This window comes from Lagenorhynchus albirostris, chromosome 4 (assembly GCF_949774975.1).
Source record: "Lagenorhynchus albirostris chromosome 4, mLagAlb1.1, whole genome shotgun sequence".
In the NCBI taxonomy this organism is placed as follows: domain Eukaryota; kingdom Metazoa; phylum Chordata; class Mammalia; order Artiodactyla; family Delphinidae; genus Lagenorhynchus; species Lagenorhynchus albirostris.
Window position 1 is genome coordinate 126,116,203 of NC_083098.1, and position 25,309 is coordinate 126,141,511.

Here is a 25,309-nt window from a genome sequence, read left to right on the forward strand (position 1 = left end):
TCAATATATAAAATCCACATGTAGGAAGGATTACACATCAAATTCATTAGTGTTTGTGTCTGGAGTGGGGGGGAAGAGAAGAATGGCCTGATTAGAGGAGACATCCTACGTAGCTATGAAGTTTTAATTCTCAGAAAATGATCTTAAGCAAATACGACAAAATATTAATATTTGTTAATGATGGTGGTATGTACGTGGGTGTGATACTATTCACTAGTACTTTAAATTTTGTTCAAAGGATCAAGATTAAAAAACAAAAATCTCTCATGGATACTACTACACAGCCATCAGAACTGCCAAAATTAAAAAGACAATACCAAAGGTTGGAGAGGATGCAGAGCAACTGGAACTCAGATACCATGTTGAAAGGACTGTAAAATCATATAACCACTTTGGAAAATGATCTGGCAGCTTCTTATAAAACTAAATAAACATGCACCCCATTAGCCAGCAATCTACTCACAGGTATTAATCCAGGAGAAATGAATACATATCCACAGGAAGACTTGTACTAGAATATTTATAGAAGCTGCTTTATTCACAAAAGCCAGAAAGTAGAAATAGCCCAGCTGTTCATCAGTAAAGGAGTAGATAAGCAAACTGGTATATCCACACAATGAAATACTGTTCAGCAATAAAAAAGGAACAAACCACTGAAACTGGCAACAACGTGATGGCTCCTTAAAACATGATGCTGGGTGAGAGAAACTTACACAAAAGAATTTGGACTCTGTAAGTCTATTTATGTGAAGACCTAGAACAGGCAAAACAAATCTATGGTGGGAAAAAAAAAATCAGAACAATGGTTGTCAGAGAAGGGAGGTTATGAGAAGGGCTGGGAGGCTGACTGAGGAAGGGGCATGAGATAACTTTCTAGGGTGATAGTGATGTGCCACATCTTGACAGGGGTTTGGATTACACATTACGCATTTGTCAAAACTCAGCAAAATGTTTAAGATATGTGCATTTTATTGTAAATGAATTTTGTCGCAAAAGGAAAAATAATATATAACCAAATATTAATCCCTGGCTAATGATATGCATGCTGCAGTATTTATGGGGAAGTATACTTATAACTGCAATTCATTTTGAAATGCATAAAAAAGACGGATTGATGGACAGATGGGTCAATGTGTGATAAAACAAGTGTAGTTAAATGTTAATGGCAGAATCTAGGTGGCAGGTATAGAGGCGTTCACTGTAAAATTCTTTTAAATTTTCTGTATGTTCAAACATTTTCATAATAAAATGTTGAAAAATACCTGGTTAAAATAGCTAGCTAGTATTCAAAATACATATATCTTATTTAGCATGGATCTCTTTGTCATTATATATTGGTCCACTTTATTAAGTATAGAGATTTTAAAGAGAAGTTTATGAGCATTACATTAAATTTCTGGGACCATCATAGAAGACACCATGTCTAAAATAAGTAAATACTGAATGTACTTCTTGATTTACAACTATGAGACCACACTGCATGTAAGACTGGATTTTAGGAATAGCCCAGTCTGTCTTCTATGCCCAGCTCTAACCCAGTTCACTATACTCTCAAAAAGAAGAGATGGCAGCATTCTGCAACACTCATAAAACGAGTAAGTGGACATCTCAAAGGCCACTGCCCATGTGGACACTGTCTCTCTACTCTTTCTTCCCTCCCTGAGGGGACACAAAGCAGGCCCCCGCCCCACCCCAGGCCACTTTACCCCCCATCCCGGCTGGCGTGACTGGCCCAAGAAAGGGTACAAATCTATTCTTAAGAGATGCTCTACCTCTTGCTCAGGTGCTTCTAGGTGTGCGTTAGATCAGCGACCTCAAAGGATCACTAAAGCCAAGCTGAGGTTTAAATTGGGAAGAGAATCTGAGGCTTCGGCCTTTTAGTGAGCGAAAGGAATCAAGAATTCAGTTCAGCCTAGCTTACTGGACCACTGTAAGGAAATTCCAGCCAGAAGTAAGGCTTTTCTTCACCTCCCATCTGACCAGCTCTGCTATAGTACCTTGTGTCTGTCTCCGTGTGCATGTGGGTATCCACCACTCAGGGGCATCAAAAGGAGAAATGGCAGCTGCATAGAGTAGATGCCCTGATCATAATATCCACTAACAGCATCCTAATATCAGAAATCTTAAATGTATACCACTTCTTGTCTTTTTTCCCCATTAACTATAAATTGGGCACATCTTCCCCAGTTGAAAGATACAGATTTATCTACCTCATGCTTTCTAATCATGCTGACTTTAAATAGGAGTTTATGAGCATCTTGGCCCAGTGATTATTAAAGCAGATGTAGTAGTAAGACCAAGGACCTTAGGCTCTATTATCTTCCTTTACCTGAGTACCTAGATACTGGGGCCCTGAACTAGGGCATAAGGGCCTCACAAGAGGTATGGGTGTTTGTCACTGTGTGATAGTCCATATTTCCCATATATGTGCATTGTTACACTAAGCCAAAAAGTGACCTAGCCCATCAGTGTTTGGAATACAGGATGCCAAAAAACATAGTTTGCCAGATTTTTGTTTTCTTAATGAAGTGAATGACTACATGTTTTTCACATTATATATACTCCAGCTTTCTGTTTACAATACAGAATAATGCATAGGGAAATAATGATGAAAGAAAAATTCTGGAATTGATAAATTACTGAATTTTTTTTTTATCACTTACCTCGTTTGAGGGAATCGTGGCAAAGGGTTTGATGATGGCAGCTAATGGAATCTGAGCTTGCTTGGCCATATCTGACGTGCATGGGAAACAGTATGTTGTGCAACGGATGTATCGAGGACTTGCATTACCTGAAATATTCAAGGATGCATACTTAAAATCGGCTTAGAAAAAAAATCTGCCCTATAATATTTAAATATTTATAAAGGTACCTCTAGGACTTCCCTGGTGGCACAGTGGTTAAGAATGTCAATGCAGGGGACACAGGTTCAAGCCCTGGTCTGGGAAGATCCCACATGCTGCGGAGTGACTACACCTGTGTGCCACAACTACTGAACCTGAGCTCTACAGCCTGCGAACCACAACTACTGAGCCTGCGAGCCACAACTACTGAGCTCGTGTGCCACAACTACTGAAGCCTGTGCTCCATGACAAGAGAAGCCACCACAATGAAAAATGCACACCGCAATGAAGAGTAGCCCCCGCTCGCCGCAACTAGAGAAAGCCCGTGTGCAGCAATGAAGACCCAACGCAGCCAAAAATAAATAAATAAATAAAATTTATTAAAAAAATAAAGTACTTCTAGACAATGCATTGTCTTCTTTGTAAAACTTCTTCATGATTTCTACAAAAAAGGTAGTATTGTCTAACTTTACAATCCATAGTCTAAGCACACTGTAGTTTCTTGTAAAATAAAACACTCTGCATTCTACTGCAAAAATATAAGAGATTTTAAACTTATTATTATTTTTCAGAAGCCGGGTATTAATATAGACGCTCAGAGACTTGAGAGGTGTTTAGATTCAATGGGAGAAATAAAGCAAAGGTACAAAACATAAGAATAAAATTTCTTCTTCATCCTCTTCTATCAATACATCTGCTATGGGAAAGGTAAGTATTTGTATGCCATTTCACATCAGCAAGTTATACTTTGTCAAATATGATTCCATTTGACTATGTTTTTTTTTTCTAAACTTGAAATTCAATTTAGAAATGAAAATTCTAAATAATAGAAATATGGGCTTCCCTGGTGGCGCAGTGGTTGAGAGTCCGCCTGCTGATGCAGGGGACACGGGTTCGTGCCCCGGTCCGGGAAGATCCCATGTGCCGCAGAGTGGCTGGGCCCGTGAGCCATGGCCGCTGAGCCTGCGCGTCCGGAGCCTGTGCTCCAAAACAGGAGAGGCCACAACAGTGAGAGGCCCGTGTACCGCAAAAAATAAATAAATAAATAAAATAAATAATAGAAATATTATATTTTAAACACCCTAATCTATTTACAAAACACATTAGGTTTCCTGACCAAATATTTTTTTCAAGACATACATGAGAATTAAAACTCTATCCATGACATGAAGAATATTTTTAAACCACCAGAATAACTTATCTAAAATAAATTTTGAGTTAAATTATAATATATTTTGGCAAAAGAACATCAGATATTTACTGAGTGTCTACTAAGTTTTAGACTAGGTGCTTCCTTGCAGAGCTTATGTTCTTGCAGAGGACACAGACAGTAAGTATTAAACTCAATAAATGAGTAAATTATATAGGCCCTTAGAAGATGATAAATGCTATGAAGAAAGCATTTCTGGTTAAGGGGTGTCACAGTGGGAAGCAGGCCGCAATGTTAAATAGTTAGAGTTGGTCTTCATCACAAGGCAACATTTGAGCAAAGACTCCAAGGTGGCAAGGGATTTACCTGGCAGGTATCTGGGGCAAGGGCGTGCCTGGCCTGGTAGAGGAATGTCAGGAGCCTGACAGTGGGGTAAGTGGGGCACAGCAGCCGTTGAGGAGTCAGAGAAGTCACAGAAGCCAGATTAGCTAGATGCTTGATACCATTTTTCAACCCTCTGGCTTGTACTCTGAATGAAATGGGGAGACACTGCCAAGCTTTGAGCAGAAAAGTGTTGTGATCGGACTTAGGTTGACTCTACCTGTGGTTTTCAGGATGGACTGTAATAGGGAGGAGAACCAGGAAGACCAGTTTGGAGGCTGTGCAGTAACAAGGTGAGAAACAGGGTGGCGGCGGGAACCAGCCTGATAGCAGCAGATTCTGGACATATTTTGAAGGTACAGTGGCTTACTTGTTGATGGGCATGATGTATGAGGTGTGAAGATGGGGGCTATGACAGAAGGACAGGGTTAGGGATGACTCCAAAGTTTTTGGCCTGAGGAATCAGAAGCACGAAGTTGCCACCAACAGAAAAGAGAAAGGCTGCAGGAAGGGGACGGGTTTTTTTTTTTTTTTTTTTTAAACAGATGTGTGGGTGGAGATCAGGAATCTGGGTTTGGACATGTCCATTTGGGAAATCTATTAAGCAATCAAACAGTGATGCTGAGTAAACAATTAGATACATGAGTCTTGGTGTTGGGCTGAAAGCTGAGCTGGAGATACACATTTGGGAGTTCTTAGCATATAGATGGTATTTGAAACCACAAAACTAGATTAAAACCACCCAGGGAATCACGGTGGCCAGAGAAGAGAAGACGACCGAGGACTGAGCCCTTGGTCCTCTTAACATAAAGAAGCCAGAGGAAAAGGAGAAATCAGCTAAAGGGCTGAGAAGGGAAAAAACAAGGGAGTCTGGGTGTGCTGGAGGTGAAGTGAAGAAAGTACATCAAGGAAACGGCAGAAGCATCTGTGCCAGGCGGGGCCTCCAGATCAACATGACCGCTGGATTTATCAACGTGGAGGGTGGTGGAGACCCGGAAGACAGAATTGGTGGAATGGGGGAGTGAGGAGTGGGGGTGCGGTAGGGGGGCTGCCTAGAGTGAGTTTAAGAGAGAAAGGCAGGCAAGGAATTGGCAATAGTCCTTTCAAGTTTTATCGTGGAGGGGAGCAAAGAAAAGAGGGGTAGCTGGTAAAAGAAGTGGATCAAGAGAACATTTTTATTTTTTTAAGATAGGAGAAGATTTTTTAAAAGACGGGAATACTTGTGTAAAAGCGGAAATATTGATGACATAAGAATAAAGAAGGGAAACTTATGATAGCAATACACTTGAGTAGTGCACAGCAGGAGAGGCTGGCTTACAACCAGAGCACATTTATGGCCAAATCAGGAAGGCAGAGCCTGAGGACACATTACAACAGGGGGTTGATGTGATGGTGAGAACTCTCTTCTGATTGTGCACTTTTCTCAGAAAGGAGGAAGTAAGAGCAGCTGAAAGAAAGGATGGGAGGTTACCGGTTTCAGAAGGGATTGTGAAACAGTTACTAAGGAGAGTGGAAAAGTGAAAGGACTTGGGAAGGACAATGTGCTGGGAAGTTCATGGTCCTGAGTTTAAACAGACCGTGCAGTGTGGCTGTGAGCCTTTCTCTGGCCATGTTTCACTGCACAGGTGGGTCCAGAAAGAGGGGAAGGCTGGACCTAAGAAAGCTGAGTTTCTTTTCATCTTCAATCTATTATTGCCACATTTACATTTTGGGGGGGACCAGCTAGAAATATGGATCTTTACATAAAATATTCTGATTTTTATATAATGGCAACTAATTCAAATAGAAACAAATTATTCTGTATGATTAATTAACATGACTGTAGGCTGAATCCAGTTCGGGGGCTCTGCTGCCGAGGGTCTGAGAAAAGGGAGAAATGTGGTACTAACAAAAAGGATAATAATAATAACGATAATTGCCAGTGGGTTAGGCATTATTCTAAGACTGTTATATGTAAATTCACTTTCATCTCACAGTCGCCTATGAGGTTGATACCCTATGACCCGATTTTACAGAGGAGAAAACTGAGACACTGTGAGGTTAAGGGGCTTAACTTAATCAAAGGGTTAGTAAATGGCAAAAGTGGTATTAGAACCTATCACAATTCTCTACAACATCCCAGATAAGTTGGGTCCAGGTCTTGAATCCTGGATGAGGAGTTAAGACCAATCCTGTTTGCCCAGGGGCAATGATGGGACATTTTTTAGCAATATGATCAAATAAATACCTGAAGAAAATTAATCTATTCAGAATGTACTAGATAGCTTCTGGGAGCAGGAAAAAAGATCAGAGACAGGTAGATGGGTCCATTGCTGTAAGAATCCAGGTGAATACTAACACAGGGTAAAACAAGAGTTTTGGCAACCGGAATAGAAGAAGAAATATTGGGCTGGCCAAAAAGTTCGTTCAGGTTTTTCTATAAGATGTTACAGAAAAACCCGAAGGAACTTTTTGGCCAATCCAATATTAGGTAGTAAATGTAAATATGCTTGAACTCTTATTATTGTATATTTCATATAACTTAGATAAAATCTTCCTCATTATCATCATCACACAAAGTTACACATAGTGGGAAATAAGAATTTTTGAATACTTTATATTTTTTCATTGTACTCAATTTTCACTACTCAACATTTCCAATAATATATTGAAATTATTTGTTATCTTTAAAACACTTATCTTTTACAGTGAAATATGCATATGAATGAGCTCGTGAAGGTGACCAAACAAACTTGTTACAAGAAGACAATGCACACAAAGAATAAAATTTTTAAAAAGCAATGAAGAATTTGTTTTTTAAGCCAGTATACAGAAGTGGGGCGTGAAAGGTAAGGTAATAGTAGATAATTTAGCAACCTTGGTAATTAAGAGCCAAAATTCCTAATATGCTTAATAAAGAAACTTATGGAATAATCTGACTAAAAACATTCAATAAGTTATTCCTTCAACAAATATTTATGAAGCCAATCCCCATGCTAGAAGCTTAGAGATAGGACAGAATGAAGCTTCTGGCTTCAAGGTCTGGTAGAAGAGAATAATAATAAAACAGATAATTACAACATGGCTGGTAAGTATCACAGAAGAGCAAATCAATTATGAAGTGGCCCAAGGGAGGCAATGAGTCTGCCACGTGGATCAGAGTTGACTACACAAAGGATGCAGTGCTTGAACAGGGTCTTGTAGGATGGGCAGAAGCACAGAAACAAAGGACAAGTTGAGTCTTAAATTAGATCCTGCAGCCAAAGGCAAAGGAGTAATATTCTTGAAGTAGGTGTTTCTCTTCACTGGCTTTGCCACTAATCAGCTGTGTGGCCCTGGGCGAATCACTTAACCTCTCTGGGCCTTAGTGCCCTCACGTCTGTAAAGTGAGAGAGCACACTAAACGAAGTCCAAGGCTCCTTCTGTTTCTATACTTTATTTATATCTGTGAATTTCTGTGTGTGTCTGAGATCCTTGGGCTACATCCTAAAAAGTCTACTAATGCCCAGAAATAAACCCACATACCTAGGGTCAATTAATCTACGACAAAGGAGGCCAGAATATACAATGGAGAAAAGACAGTCTCTTCAATAAGTGGTGCTGGGAAAACTGAACAGCTACATGTAAAAGAATGAAATTGGAACATTCTCTAACACCATACACACAAAAAAACCTCAAAATGGGTTAAAGACCTAAATGTAAGACCGAATACTATAAATCTCCTAGAGGGAAACATAGGCAGAACACTCTTTGACAAATTGCAGCAATATCTTTTTCAATCCGTCTCCTAGAGTAATGTAAATAAAAACAAAAATAAACAAATGGGAGCTAATTAAACTTAAAAGCTTTTGCACAGCAAAGGAAACCATCAACAAGATGAAAAGACAACCTACAGAATGGGAGAAAATATATTTGCAAATGATGTTACCAACAAGGGATTAATCTCCAAAATATACAAACAGCTCATGCAGTTCAATATCAAAAACAAACAAACAAACGATCCGATCAAAAAAACGGGCAGAAGATCTCAATGGAGATTTCTCCAAAGACCTACAGATAGCCAAAAGGTACATGAAAAGATGCTTAACATCCCTAGTTATTAGAGAAATGCAAGTCAAAACTACAGTGAGGTATCATCTCACACCAGTCAGAATGGCCATCATCAAAAAGTCTACAAATAATAAATGCTGGAGAGGGTGTGGAGAGAAGGGAAACCCTCCTGTGTCGGTGGGAATGTAAATTGGCGCAGCCACTATGGAGAACAGTATGGAGGTTCCTCAAAAAACTAAAAATAGAGCTACCATATGATCCTGCAATTCCACTCCAGGGGATATATCTGGAGAAAACCATAATTTGAAAAGATACGTGCACCCCAGTGTTCACTGCAGCACTATTTACAATAGCCAAGACATGGAAGCAACCTAAATGTCCATCAACAGATGAATGGGTAAAGATGTGGTATAGTTATACAATGGAATATTACTCAGAATGAAATAATGCCATTTGCAGCAACATGGATGTACCTAGAGATTATCATACTAAGTGAAGTAAGCCAAAGACAAATATCATGTGATATATGATATCGCTTACATGTGGAATCTAAAAAAAAAAAAAAAGACAGGAATGAACTTATTTCCAAAACAGAAAGAGACTCACACAGACATAGAAAAGAAACTTACGGTTACCAAAGGGGAAAGGAGGGTGGGGGAGGGATAAATTAGGAGGTTGGGATTAACATATACACACTACTGTGTATAAAATAGATAATCAGCAACGACCTACTGCATAGCACAGGGAACTCTGCTCAATATTTTGTAATAACCTATAAAGAAAAAGAATCTGAAAAAGAATCTATATAAAACTGAATCATTCTGCTGTACATTTGAAACTAACATGATATTGTAAATCAACTATACTTCAATTAAAAAAAATTTTTTTAAAGCCTACTAATAAGTATTAACAAATAACCCAGGCTAAAGGAAGGGTTTTTACAGCAAATGGGATGTGACTGGGCCAACTTCGGGGCTCCCTCCATAGCAGGCAAGTCTTTCTTTTTGCCAAAGGCTGGGCTGCAGGCTATAGAGAGAAGATAATGATGTGGACCCTGCCATCCTAGTCTTTCCTTCTCTTTCTGCTTCTTCCTCATACTCTTTCCCTACATGTACCATATGACCCAGCAGTTCCACTCCTAGGTATACACCCAAGAGAACTGAAAGCAGGAACTCAAAGAGATACCTGTACACCAATGTTCATAGCTATGGCTATTCACTGTAGTCAAAAGATGGAAACAACCCAAATGTCCTTCAAAAGATAAATGGATAAACAAAATGCAGCATATACATAGAAGTGAATATCGTTCAGCCCTAAAAAGGAATGAAATTCTGATACATGCTACAACATGGATGAACTTTGAAAATATTATGCTAAGTGAAATAAGCCAGACACAGAAGGACAAATATTGTATGAATCCACTTATGTGAGGCACCTAGACCAGGCCAATTCATAGAGACAGAAAGTAGAATATGAGACACCAGGGGCTGGTGGAGTGGAGGAGTGGGCAGTGATTGTTTATTGAGTACTGAGTGTCAGTGCAGGTTGGTGAAAACCTTCTGGAAATGGATCATCATGATGGTGCACAACGCTGTGAATGTAACTAATGTCACTGAATTGTACACTTAAAAATTATTAACATGGCAAATTTTATTTTAGGTGTATTTAACCACAATAATAAAATCACCTCTACATTCAAAAATAAAACAGAAAACAAAAAACTCTGCACATGGTGCTCCTTAACACGTACACCCTCTCCCACTGCCAAACCTTAGCACATCCACTCTGCGGCCGGGCAACCTTTTCCTCTCCCGACGTCTCTACTTTCGTTCTGGTTTACACCTGCTCACTTGAGACTCAGCTTAGTTGTCCCCACTCTAGCAGGACAGGCTGGGTTAGTTACCTGACATATAAGTTCCCACAGCAATATTCCTTTTATCCTGCTATTATAACAGTTTAATTAATACTAAGTTATCTCTTTTTCCCTGCCAGATTGTACACCCATTTAAGGACAGAACCGTGACTTTTATTTCTGAATAGAGGCAGTACGTGAGTGGTTAAGAGCATGGGCTCTAGCATCAGAATGCTGGGGTTCAAATTCTAGCTTTGCTTCCCATTAGCTGCGTATCAAGTTACCTAAGCATTCTGCACCTCCGTTTCACATTCTGTAAAATGAGAATGATATTAATGCTTATCTCATTAAGTTACAGGGGGGATTAAGCCACATAAAGTGTTTAGAAGACCATCTTAATGCATAGCAAGCACTTAACCAATATTAACCACGTTGGTAATAGGTACTGAATAAATACTTGCTGAATAAGTGAATGAATGAATGAACAAGTACGATCCTGCTCCTAAGTAACTCATAGGCTCGTGGGAAAGACAGACCCAAAGCACAGTAAAATTTAATGGAACAAGAGCTATGAAAGAAGTGAATACAAAGCACTGTGGGGGAAGAAACTGTAGGAGATTTCGAAGAAAAAATTAAATTGAGTTTAGAAGAACTAAGAATTTCCCAACTAGAAAGGTGAGACTTATATATACCAAATACAGTTATTCAATAGATATTTGTTGGGCAACCATTATATTCTAGATACCAGGTGAATTTCTAGGGGTACAACAGTGAACAAAAAACAGTCCCCGGTCCGTCGCAGAGAAAGCAGTACAAAGTGAGAATCAGAGACAGGAGGGGAAGGGGATGAGTTTGGTATGGCTCAGGCAGATGCGGAGGAAGAAACAGATGAGAGATGAGGCTGGTAAGGAATATTCTTTAGGTCTGCAAAGTGCCTCAAACTAAAATATTAAATAAATAAATAAATATTAAAAACACGAACATAACACTTACTATTAGGTTGAAATGAAATTGCCATTCTTGTAGGTCAACAATAATAGAAAAAAATCAGTAATTTCATATACCTCAACCTATTATATACCAGGTCCTAAGTGCTTAACAAATGTGAATTCATTTAAGTTTGGATGGATCCTGTAAGTAGTCAGGAACAAATTATTTTTAGAATAGAAAATGAAGTAATCTGAAGTGTGTTTTAATATTAATACCTATAACAGTAACATCATCTGTGACTTACATCAACCCCTTCTACATGTCGAGCCCCCATATACATATAAACATACATACGTGTGCACACACGCACACACGAGTCATCTCTAACCCGTACATTGCCCCTGCAGGGCAGGTCTTAGTCCTAACATCTTACAGAGGGCGACGCTGAGGTTCAGAGAGGTGGGATAAGCAGAGCTCAGGACACTAAGGAAGAGAGCCTGGATTTGCGTGCAGGCGTGTGAGGCTCCCAATCGGAGCGCTTTCTGCCTCACTGTGCTGCCTGCCCTATAAGGACAGTGCCGAAGGCAGCACAGAGGATGGACTGAAGGGAGGGGAGCCCCGTCTGGAAACTGGTGGCTTGACAACTTTGAGATGAGACAACACGATTGCCTGTATACCAATGTTATGTTTCCAGGATTGAGTATATGACCAATTAAAAGGGTTTATTCAGAATCTGAGATGCCACATCTCATCAGGCTATATTTTAACTTGCCATAAATAACAGAATAATATATTCCCAGAAAGATCAAACCTGCACGAGGCTTGACAGATATATGAAACTGATAGCAGACACGGGACAGAGTCAGTAGAGACAGAGCTCAGCCTCTCCTCATCCCAGTTTAAAAGTAGGAAACCAGAACCCCAAATGTTAAGGGACCTGCTGAAAAAAATGTCATTGGGACTAGAACCAGGTCTGCTGACTCAAGTACTCAATCCCCTACTGCTCTGCTCATGTCATAGTGCCAGGTTTCCACTGTAGTAAATAAATTAAACCACAGTAGGGCATGAACAATTTTAAACACATAAATTAAAATTTAAAATTTTCTTAAATTGATACATTGCACTGTACCTCACCAGAAGCTCTCTAGATTTTTACAAGCAGAGAATACAGTAGAACTCAGACGACAGTACCTTCTCTTTACTTGATTAATGGCAAATTAGTTCCTGTTAACCAGCTATAAAGGGGTTGCCCATCAGTGACAGCATTATTGAAGGGTATCAATGTATTTGCTTAAAAATTGTGAGAAATACTAAGACCTTAGTCAAAACCGTAACTGAAAAGAGATACCTTGGTCTTGTATCGTACAATCTGTAGTGACCAGGGGAGGGATCTGGCCTCTGGTGTTGGTGGTATAAACCTGTCCCCCTCTGGTGGCTCTGTCATTCTCGATCACCTGGATCTGATAAATAAGAGATCAAGAGCACGTTAAAGTAAGTTAAAACTTCCCAACCTTCCCCTCACACTATTCACACACGCACACACAAAGGCATTTTCTAAATCCTTTCAGCTCATTTCAGATCAAACTCTCGTTGAGAACCCACCATGTCTTCAGTCCCACTTTTGCTTACTTTCACAACTTTATGCCAGTAGCTTCCAAATTCTATTCTGTAATGCTCTTGAGCTCTGACCTGATCTTTTTTATTTTTATTCAATTTGTTTCTTGGGCCCATAGATAAGAGTTTTTTGGGAAAAGATTCTCATAGGATAAGAAACTGAAAATACCTTTTTTTTAAAAGAAAATACTTTTTTTTTTTGCGGTACGCGGGCCTCTCACTGCTGTGGCCTCTCCCGTTGCGGAGCACAGGCTCTGGACGCGCAGGCCCAGCGGCCACGGCTCACGGGCCCAGCCGCTCCGCAGCATGTGGGATCTTCCCGGACTGGGGCACGAACTCGTGTCCCCTGCATCGGCAGGCGGACTCTCAACCACTGCGCCACCAGGGAAGCCCAAAGAAAATATTTTTTGAAGTTAAAGAAAACTCTAAAAGGCTAAAAATAAATTCAGAAGAAATGATTTAAAATATATAAGCTGAAGAAGACTTTTCTCCTCAAATCCCTCTTGATGTTCAATTTGCCTTTCAAGTTTCCTCCACCACACCCCTGCTCCTTGAGACAAAAGAAACAAACAATATCGTGTTCCCATATGATTTTTGCCTATCATATAGAAATGAGAACAAAAGTCCCCTTTTTTTTTTTTGTTTTGGCTGTGCCGCACGGCACATGGGATCTTAGTTCCCCAACCAGGGATTGAACCCGCGCCCCCTGCATTGGAAGCTCAGAGTCTTAACCACTGGACCTCGAGGGAAGTCCCCTTAAGTTTTGTCCTTTAATTTGGAAACATCTTATATTTCTCTACTGAAACATTTATTGATGAAGACTATAGAGACAAAACATTGCCTTTCTGTTGTAACTGTCTAGGGATTAAAATAATGAGCAAAATCTAGGTGCATGGAGTTAAGAAGGAATTCTAATAATAAAGGGATCTTTCTCTTCCTCTTTATCTTCTCCCTGTCCTCACTTCTTTCTTTATAGGATAAAAGTGACAAGAGATAAGGGGGTTAAAAAAAAAAAAAAAAAGGAGGCAGTAAAAAGAGGGAAAAAAGGGGAGAAATGAGATGAGTGCCCAGACTGCAACACGTAGCCTTGGAGGATACGAAGTTTTTGTGGTCCTAAAGAAACTATTAATGTGAGGGGAGATCAAGATGGCAGAGTAGAAGGATGTGGAGCTCACCTCCTCCCACAAACACATCAAAAACACATCTACATGTGGAAGAATTCTCAGAGAACACCAGCTGAAAGCTGGCACAAGATCCAAGCTGCAAGAAGGATCCCCATGTAACCAGGTAGTACACAAGGGAATAAACAAAAAGGAAGGAGGAATCGGGATGAGACCTGTGCCCCTGGGAGGGAGCTGTGAAGGAGGAAAGGTTCTCTCACCCTGGGAACCTCCTTCCCCTGCTGGGAGGTCTGCCGGGACAGAGAGGGAGTTGGAGAGGCCTGGACTTTGCTCGGGAGGAGTGTGTAGGTTCTGGCTTGCTGGTAGGCAGCACAGAGAGGGACCAGCTCTGAGGGCTGCCATGCTGTCCCACTTCCTAGCCCGAGACATGTGCCTCCTGGTGTGCACAGTGGCTGGGTCTTGAAACATAAGCTCAGTGGACAGACCCAGGGAGGGGACTCAGTTTGGCTGCACAGAGGCAGCCCAGGGGGCCTGGAGTGTGGTCGGGGACGCCACTGTTGGTGTGCGCAAGACGGAGCACAGGTCCAACACACAAGCCCCATCAGCAGCATGCTCCTGGCAGGTCATGCCTCTGGTGGCAGTGGGCTTTGGCAGCAGGTACACGCCGGAGGTGGGGCTGACATCCCAGTCAATTATCAGTGCTCCCACAGTGGGGGAAGGTCCAGGGGGCACACCAGCAGTGGTGGACTTTGTGGGCAAGCACACCAAGTGGTGGGTGGCGTCACAGAATCCTCACAGAATTGCATGCCTGCAGCGGAAAGCCCCTGGGGAGGAATATACGGCGCCTCCTTTCCCAGCGGGAGCACTCCAGTCCCACCGATCTCACATCTCAGCTTAGAACTAGATCTAGGGGCTTCTACTACAACAACTGGGGAGCTGACCCTGCCCATCACAGGGCTGTGACAACCACACAGCAAAGAGGAGGCCCCACCCAACATCCAGTGCAGGCTCTGGTCACAACACCGAACACACCCCATATCAAGGGGACAACAGCCAGAACACTCTGAGGAAAGACGTGGCAGACATCCATACTAAAAACAGCCCTTACATCAAAAATACTGGACTCACACAGTCTACACAAGGACGCTCGCACATAAAAAAAGCCCTTCAAGACCACAGTAGATAACTGTTTCTCCTAAATTCACAGAGTCAGAGAAATTTAAGTAAAATGAAAAAGCAGAGGAACCACTCCCAATTAAAAGAACTGGAGAAACCCTCTGAAAGAATAAACAATGAAAAAGACAACTCCAGTCTACCACACCCCAAGTTCAAAAATGAGGTAATAAAAATGCTGAAGGAATTAAGAAAATTTATCTATAGAAATGCAGGTCACTGTAACAAGGAACTAGAAACTATAAAGAGGAACCAGTCAAAATTAGACAACTCAACTGCCAAGATAAATACCAAGCTAAAGGAAATGAATAGCAGACCAAATAATGCAGAAGAACAAATAAGTGATCTGGAAGATAAATAATAGAAATCACCCACTCAGAACAGCAGACAGGAAGACAAATGTAAAAAAAAAGAAAAAAAAGAAAAAAAATTAAAGGAACATACAAGATCTACTGGATAATACAAAGCATGCCAACACATATACAATAGGGGTTCCGGAAGGAGAAGAGAGAGAAAAGAGGATCAAAAACGTATTTGAAGAATTTATGGCTGAAAGCTTCCCAAACCTAAGAAGGAAACAGATATCCAGGTACAGGAAGTACAGAGGGTCCCAAACAAGATGAACTTAAATGGACCCACAATGAGACATAACATAATTAAAATGGCAAAAGTTAAAGATAAAGAGAGGATTCTAAAGGCAGCAAGAGAAAAACAAAGAGTCAGTACAAGGGAACCCCCCATAAGGTTATCAGCTGATTTCTCTGCAGAAATGTTGCAGGCCAGAAGGGAGTAGCATTATACATTCAAAGTCCTGAAAGGGAAAAACCTGCAACCTAGGATGCTCTACACAGGAAGATTATCCTTTAGAATAGAAGGAGAAACTAAGAATTTCTCAGATAAGCAAAAACTAAAAGAAGATAGCAATACTAAACCTAACCTAAAAGAAATATTGTAGGGTCTTCTCTAAGCAGAAAAGAAGCAAGAATCTATAGGAAAGGGAAAAACACAACAGGAGAGGCAAATATATAAAAAGATTGAAGATCACTTAAATAAGCCAGTAAGAAAATTTTTATAAAAGCAGTTATAACTATAATGAACAGCAAATAAAATAAACATGAAGATGTAAAATAGGACATCAAAATCACAAAATGTGGGGGAGGGGCATAAAAAATGTAGATATTTTAGAATGTATTTGAACTTATATGACTATGAGTCTAAAGAAGGTAGAAATAGTTATGGGTTAACATACTTGAAAAACAGGGTAACCACAAATCAAAAACATACAATAGATTCACAAAAAACAAAAAGGAGCTTAAACATAATACAAAAGAAAACCATCAAATCACAAAAGAAAAACAGAAGAAAGGAACAAAGAAGAACTACACAATAAACTGCAAAACAAGGTTTAAAATGGCAATAAATACATGCTTATCAATAATTACTTTAAATGTCAATGGACTAAATGCTCTGATCAAAAGACATAGAGTGGAAGACTGGATTAAAAAAAACCAAGAACCTATAATATGCTGCCTACAGGAGACCCACTTTAGGGTGAAAGACATACATAGATTGAAAGTGAGGAGATGGAAAAAGATATTTCATGCAAATGGAAATGACAAGAAAGCAAGGGTAGCAATACTCATATCAGACAAAATAGACTTTAAAGCAAAGGCCATAAAGAAGGACACTATATAATGATAAAAGGATCAATACAAGAAGAGGATATTACACTGGTTAACATATATGCACCCAATATAGGAGCACCTAAATACATAAAACAAATACTAACAGAGATAAAGGGAGAAACTGAGGGGAATACAATAACAGTAGGAGACTTTAACACTCCACTGACATCAATGGACAGATCTTCCAGAAAGAAAACCAATAAGGTAACAGAGATCCTAAATCACACAATAGAATAGTTGAACTTCATTGATATCTACAGGACACTACATCCAAAAAACCCAGAATGCACATTCTTTTCAAGCATGCATGGAACATTCTCTAGGACAGACCACATACTAGGACAAATTTAAGAAGACAGAAATTATTTCAAGCATTTTTTTCTGACCACAATGGTATGAAACTAGAAATCAATCACAGGAAGAAAAATGAGAAAAAAAATGATTACATGGAAACTAAACAATATGCTACTAAAAAAACCAATGGGTCAACAATAAAATCAAGGGGGGAATCAAAAAATACCTCGAGACAAACAACAATGAAAACACAACCATACAAAATCTATGGGATGCAGCAAAAGCAGTTCTAAGAGGAAAGTTCATAGCAATACAAGCCTTTCTCAAAAAACAAGAAAAATCTCAAACAACTTAAACTACCAATTAAAAGAATCAGAAAAAGAACAAAACCCAAAGTGAGCAGAAGGAAGGAAAGAATAAAGATCAAAGAGGAAATAAATAAACTAGAGATCCAAAAAAGAAGAAAAAAAAAATCAATAAAACCAGAGCTCGCTTTTTGAAAGGACAAACAAAATTGACAAACCTCTAGCCAGGCTCACCAAGAAGAAAAATAAATAAATTTAAAAAATAAACAAAAAATGAAAGAGGAAAAATAACAACCGATACCACAGAAATACGAAAAATCATAAGAAAATACTATGAAGTTATATGTGAACAAATTGGACAACCTAGAAGAAATGGACAAATATCGAGAAACATACCACCTGCCAAAACTGAGTCAAGTAGAAATAGATAATATGAACAGACCAATCACTAGAAGTGAAATAAAATCTGTAACTTTTAAAAAAACTCCCTGCAAACAAAACTCCAGGAATGGATGGCTTCACTGGGGAATTCTACCAAACATACAAAGAACTTACACCTATCCTTCTCAAACTCTTCCAAAAGACTGAAGAGGAAGGAACACTCCCAAAGTCATTCTATGAAGCCATCATCACCCTGATACCAAAACCAGACAGACACTACAAAAAAAGAAAATTACAGGCTAATATCTTTGATGAATATAGATGCGAAAATCCTCAACAAAATATTAGCAAACTGAATCCAGCACATAATAAGGATTATGCACCATGATCAAGTTGGATTCATTCAGGGTCAAAAGGATGGTTCAAAATATGCAAATCAATCAGATAGACCATATCAACAAAAGACAAAAACCACATGGTCATCTCAACTGATGCAGAAAAAGCATTTGATAAATTCAACATCCATTCATGATAAAAACTTTCACCAAAGTGGGTACAGAGGGAACGTATCTCAACATAATAAAAGCCATTTATGACAAACCCATAGCCATTATAATACTCAACAGTGAAAAGCTGAAAGCCTTCCTGCTAAATTCTGAAAGAAGACATGGATGCCCTCTCTCATCACTTCTATTCAAATAGTACTGGAAGCCCTAGCCATAGCAATCAGACAGGAAAAAGAAGTAAAAGGTATCCAAATTAGAAGGACGAGGTAAAATTGTCATTATATGCAGATGACATGATACTCTATATAGAAAACCCTAAACACTCCACACCAACACTATGAGAACTAATAAATGAATTCAGGAAGGTAGCAGGATACAAGATTAATATACAGAAATCTGTTGCATTTCTTTATACTAATAATGAAATATCAGAAAGAGAAAGTAAAATGGAAAGATATCCCATCTCTTGGATTGGAAGAATTAATATTGTTAAAACGGACATACTACCCAAAACAATCTACAGATTTAATGTGATCCTATCAAATTACCTAAGACATTTTTCACAGAACTAGAACAAATAATCCTAAAATTTATATGGAACCACAAACAACCCAGAATTACCAAAGCAATCCTGAGGAAAAAGAACAAAGCTGGAGGCATAACCCTCCCAGACTTCGGCCAACACTACAAAGCTACTGTAATCAAAACAGTATGGTACTGGCACAAAACCAAACACAGCTCAATGGAACAGAGTAGAGAGGCCAGACATAAACCCACACACCCATGGTCAATTAATCTTCAACAAAGCAGGCAAGAATATACAATGGAAAACAGTCAGTCTCTTCAGAAAGTGGTGCTGAGAAAGGTGGATAGCCTCATGTAAATCAGTGAAGTAAGAACACTCCCTCACACCATATACAAAAATAAACTCAAAATGGTTTAAAGACTTAAATATAAGACATGACACCATAAAACTCCTAGAAGAGAACATAGGCAAAACATTCTCCAACATAAATCATAGCAATATTTTCTTAGATCAGTCTCACAAGGCAAAAGAAATAAAATAAAAAATTAACAAATGGGGTCTAATCAAACTTAAAAGCTTTTGCACAACAAAGGAAACCATAAACAAAACAAAAAGACAACCCACTGACTGGGAGAAAATGTTTGCCAACGATGAGACTGACAAGGGATTAATTTCCAAATTATACAAACAGCTCATACAGCTCAATATCAAAGAAAAAAACAACCCAATCAAAAAATGGGCAGAAGACCTAAATCGATATTTCTCCAAAGAAGACATACAGATGGCCAAAAGGCCCATGAAAAGATGCTCAACATCACTAATTATTAGAGAAATGCAAATCAAAACTACAGTGAGGTATCACTGGTCAGAATTACTATCATCAAAAAGTCTACAAATAATAAATGCAGGAGAGGGTGTGGAGAAAAAGGAACACTCCTACACTGTTGGTGGGAATATAATTGGTACAGCCACTATGGAAAACAGTATGGAGTTTCCTCAAAAAACAAAAATAGAGCTACCGCATGATCTAGTGATGCCACTCCTGAGTATATACCTGGAAAAGATGAAAACTAATTCAAAAAGATACATGCACCCCAACGTTCATAGCAGCACTATTTACAATAGCTAAGACTTGGAAGCAATCTAAGTGTCTATCAACAGATGAGTGGATAAAGAAGATGTGGTGCGTGTATACATACATACACACACACACACACACGTATATACACCATGGAATATTACTCAACCATAAAAAGAATGAAATATTGCCATTTGCAGCAATGTGAATGGACTTAGAGATTATCATACTAAGTAAGATAAAGACAAATACATGATATCACTTATATGTGGAATCTAAAAAATAATACAAATGAATTTATTTACAAAACAGGAACAGGGGCTTCCCTGGTGGCGCAGTGGTTGAGAGTCCGCCTGCCGATGCAGGGGACACGGGTTCGTGCCCCGGTCTGGGAAAATCCCACATGCTGCGGAGCGGCTGGGCCCGTGAGCCATGGCCGTTGAGCCTGCGTGTCCGGAGCCTGTGCTCCGCAACGGGAGAGGCCACAGCAGTGAGAGGCCCACGTACCGCAAAAAAAAAAAAAAAACCAGAAACAGACTCACAGACATAGAAAACAAATTTATGGTTACCAAAGGGGAAGGGGCAGGAGATAAACTAGGAGTTTGGGGTTAACATATACACACCACTATACCTAAAATTAATAAACAACAAGGATTTACTGTTGTGTTTATAGCACAGGGAACTATATTCAATACCTTATAATAACCTATAATGGGAAAGAATCTGAAAAAAATGTATGTATGTATAACTGAATCACTTCACTGTACATACACAATATTGTAAATCAACTGTATTTCGATTAAAAAAAAAGAAACTACTACTAATATAAAAACTGTCTTCCCCCAAGCTCTGAAACGTTACCTGCTCCATTTTCCCTTCCCATCTCATCCTAATCCAGGCCCCACCTGGCATTGATATCATTGGTTTTTACAGCATATCAGAGACAGATTTAGCCTGCTTTTAAATCCATGCATTTCTGTCTTTTTAATTTCATAGGATTTGAATTTTTATTAAATTAAGGATATAGAATATGCTCCAAACACAACTACTGTTAAGATACAAACGAGACTAAAAGCTACCATGGGCAGAGACAAGAAGCAAACAGAAAAATCAAAACACTGTAATTATACTCTACATTTCAACCACAAGGTTCATGTGGTTCATTCAAAACTGGAGTAGTTTACATTTACTGTCATCATTTCAACCAATGAAGTGTCAAATACGAAAGCGAGGTAAAAGTCATAATAATGTATATATTGAACATAGATAGCTCTCAGTCTTCAGATAGACTCTACCTCTAAAAAGTTTATTTTAAATTAGCCATTTGCAACTCACAAAGCACTGCCTCCAAAGAAACAATGTCATTGGTAGTAATTACATTTCTAAATTAATTCACATCTTGGCTAGAATACTACAAAGAGAGTGAGAAATATAACAAACAGTTCTAGTAATTTCTAAAAATACAGGGTTTTTTTTGGTGGTTGTTTTTTTTTTTTTTTTTACCTCAAATCCATATTCTCGGAAAACAGCTTAGAGATAAAACACAGAAATTTCAATAGAGATTGTGACTGTGTCTCAGTTCTTAAAGGGTTTCAAATTTGGTGACAGTGACTCCTGATAATGCCAATGCTACTTCAAAATGTATAGATTTCTTTTTCCGCCACTAGAATTACTTTCACACATATCTGCTATGAACAGAGTATTCTAGTTTCACAAAATAGAATCAGGAAAGAGAAAAAAAGAAAGTGATTCTCTTGAGATAAATGAACAAAAAGGATAAGGGAGAGACAAGATAATAAGATGCATGTACACATCTAAGGCAGGCTGCCTAAAGCAGAATTATTTGCACTTGGGCACAGTGAGAGAAAGAGGAGAACAGGAAGATCTCAACTGCTGAATAATCCTCCTGCTGATACAAAGAGTGAGGAAGAGTTTGATGGTGATACCAGTGTCCTCACTTCCAAAATATGGCTAAGACCACCATCCAAAAGAGTTGTAGTGAGCACTTAGCTCAGGGCTGGAAGGCAACAGGAGTTTGGTAAACATGATTTCACATCTTTCTTTCCAGAAGGAAGAATTAATTTAGTTAGCAAAAGCATCCTACTCTGGTATTAAGAATATAAAAACAGGCTCCATCTGGTATTGCTATTTTATTACTTTTAAGATAAAAATAATATTGGACTGACTTATATGTGCATATTTTAAGGGTCTTGAATAAATCACATCGCATACTGCTTATTGCTTTTGTTGTTAACATTCATTCATTGAACAAATATGTGAGCACATACTCTGTACCAGGCCCTGTTCTATGTGTTAGGGGCACAGCAGTGAACAATGCCAAATCCTTGACCTCTTGGAGCTGACATTCTAGTATGGAAGACAGGCGATATATAAATGTGTAAATAAGATACATCCTATGTCAGGTAATAAGTGCTGTGGATATGAAGTGATATGGATGGGGTGCCAGTGAGATGGGGGATGAGCAATGAGGACGTGAAGGAAATGCAGGATTGAGCCATGCCCTGTATGTATGTAGGGGAGGAGAATCTAGGCACAGGAAACTGCAAGTGCAAAGGCCTTGAGGCAGGAGTACGCTTGGCGTGGCTGAGGCATAACAAGGAGGCTGGTGTGACGCAAAGCAAAGTGATGGAGAAGAGTGGTAAGAGACCAGGTCAGAGTGGCGTGCGTGCGTGTGTGTGGGTGTGGGTGCGTGCGTGCGTGTGTGTGTGGCGGGGGTGGGCGGTGTCAGGGGTGGCAAATACGGTAGGGTCTTGCAGGCCTTTGTAAGAACTTTGGTTTCTAACTAGAGGAGTATTGGAGGGTTTGTTATGAGCCGTGACATCATCTGACTTAGAATGTGAAAGGATCACCCTGGCTGCTGTGCAGACTAGAATAGCAGGGAGACCAGTTAGGATGCTCTTATGATAATCCAGGTGGGTACAGATGGTAGAGGCTTGGACCAGGATGAGCACAAAAGGCAGAAGCAATGGAATTAGCTAAAGGACTAAATGTGAGAAAGAGAGAATCAAGGATGACTCCAAGTTTTTTGGCCAGAGGACCTGGAAGAATGGGGTTTTAATCTAGATTTCAAGGAAAAGGTCTTGACTAGGAGTATCTACATTCTCATTTAAAGCCATGAGAATGAGTCATCGAAAGCGGTACTTCTCGGGCCACGTTTTGGGGTTTTTTTGTTATTGTGTTTTGTTTTTTTTTAATTTATTTTTTGGCCGTGCTGTGTGGCTTGTGGGATGATAGTTCCCTGACCAGGGATTGAACCCGGCCCCTCAGCAGTGACAGTGTGGAGTCCTAACTACTGGACCATCAGGGAAATCCCTAAAGTGGTACTTCTCAAACCTTAGGGTGCCTAAGAAACATCTGAAGAGCTTGTTAAAACAGGTTCCAGGGCCCCATTCCTAGAGATTCTGATTCAGGTCTGGGGTGGAGCCTGAGAACATGCATTTCTATTAAGCTCCAAGTCAATGTTTTTTTTGTTTTGCTTTGTTTTTAATTTTTTATTGAAGTATAGTAGATTTACAATGTTGTATTAGTTTCTGGTGTACAGTAAATTGATTCAGTTATACATATATATATATTCTTTTTTATATTCTTTTCCATTATGGTTTATTACAGGATATTGAATATAGGTCCCTGTGCTATACAGTAGGACCTTGTTGTTTATCTATTTTATATATATTAGTTTGTATCTGCTAATCCCAAACTCCTAATTTATCTCCCCCATCCCGTTTCCTCTTTGGTAACCATAAACTTGTTTTCTATGTCTGTGAGTCTATTTCTGTTTCATAAATAAGTTCATTTGTATCATATTTTAGATTCCACATATAAGTAATATCATATGGTATTTGTCTTTGTCTGACTTACTTCACTTAGTATGATAATCTCTAGGTCCATCCATATTGCTGCAAATGGCATTATTTTATGCTTTCTATGGCTGAGTAGTATTCCATTGTATATATGTACCACATCTTCCTTATCTAGTCATCTGCTGATGGACATTTTGGTTGCTCCAGCCAATATTCATGTGCCGTCCTAGGAGCACACTTCGAGTAGAGCTGACTAGAGAGTAAATGTCGATGGAGAAGGGGACGGGTCCAAAGACTCTGGGACACTTTTAACACGAGGAGGTTGCAAAGACAAGGTGAAACAAACAAAGGAGACAGGAAAGAGCCACCAGTGAAATAAGCAGAGATGTAAAGGAGTGGGTGGTGTTGCCATTACTCTTAAGATAAAATAATATTGGACTGATTTGTATGTGTGTATTTTAAGGGTCTTGGATGAATGATACAATATACTGCTCATTGCTTTTGTTGTTAACGTTCATTCGTTCAACAAATATGAGTGCATACTATGTACTGGGCACTGTTCTATGTGCTGGGGACACGGTAACCCCACTGAAAAGGTGTTTCAAGGAGGATGGAATGAACAGATGTGTCAAATCTGTTGCTGACAGGTCAAGACAGAGGAGATCTGAGAATTGGCCACAAGATTTGGAAATGGGAGGTCACTGGAGACCTGAAGAAGCATAGTATTAGTAGGGTTGTAGTGATAAGATCTAAACTGGAACAGGTTCAGGAGGGAATAGGAGATGAACCAAGACAGTGGGTAAAGGCAACCCTTCTAGAGATTTCTTGCTGTAAAAGAGAGCCACAAAATAGGGAGGAAACTGGATAGATATGGGGAAGGGACAAAGGAGGCTTCTTTCATTAACAATAAGAGGTATTTCGGGAGGTTTATATTCTGATGAGAATGATCTAGACAGAGAAAAACTTAAGTTTATCTTCAAATAAGTAAAGATAATGCAGCAGAGAGGGGATGTGATGGTTAATTTTATGTGTCAACTTGGCTAGGCCATGGTACCCAGTTTCAAATACCAGTCTAGATCTTGCTGTGAAGGTATTTTTTAAAATGCGATTAACATTTAATCAGTAGACCTTGAGTGAAGCAGAGTACCCTCCACAGCGTGGGTAGGCCTCTTGTGACCTGTTGAAGGATTATGAGAAAAATACCGAGGTCTCCCTGAGGAAGAGGGAATTCTGCTTCAGATGCCTTCAGAGTCAAGCTGCAACATCAGCTCCTCCCGTGTCTCCAGAGCCCTGGCCAACCCGGCAGATTTTGGCCTTGCCAGTCTCCAACAACTGAGCAAACCAATTCTTTAAAATAAATTTCTTTCCATATATAGACATATATCCTATTGGTTCTGTTTTTTGGAGAACTCTAATACAGGGGACATTTTCTGAAGGGCTGCTCTTGAAAGGCCGTAGAGGTGGATTCTAGGGCACAAGTGGAGGTGATGGCCTTGGTCAGGAGTATGGACAAGCTTATCCACACTAACAGGAGGAAGAGGGATAAATGAGCACAGATGCAGCGAGATGTGGAAATGAAACATGCAGAGGTCCTCTTTGGATTTCTTCTATTTTCTAAGT

General features: G+C 39.4%; 1 protein-coding gene across 5 annotated transcripts in view; it reads right to left on the reverse strand.

The window, feature by feature from the left end:
- The window catches only part of SEC24D (SEC24 homolog D, COPII coat complex component), a 111,431-nt gene that overhangs the window by 64,637 nt on the left and 21,485 nt on the right, over positions 1-25,309 (reverse strand). For all 5 annotated transcript variants that reach the window (XM_060148646.1, XM_060148645.1, XM_060148650.1 and 2 more), the window contains 2 exons: positions 12,534-12,645; positions 2,664-2,791 (listed from right to left, as the gene is read on the reverse strand). In XM_060148646.1, coding sequence (XP_060004629.1) covers positions 2,664-2,791; positions 12,534-12,645 — 240 coding nt within the window. The remainder of the gene's footprint in view (positions 1-2,663; positions 2,792-12,533; positions 12,646-25,309) is intronic.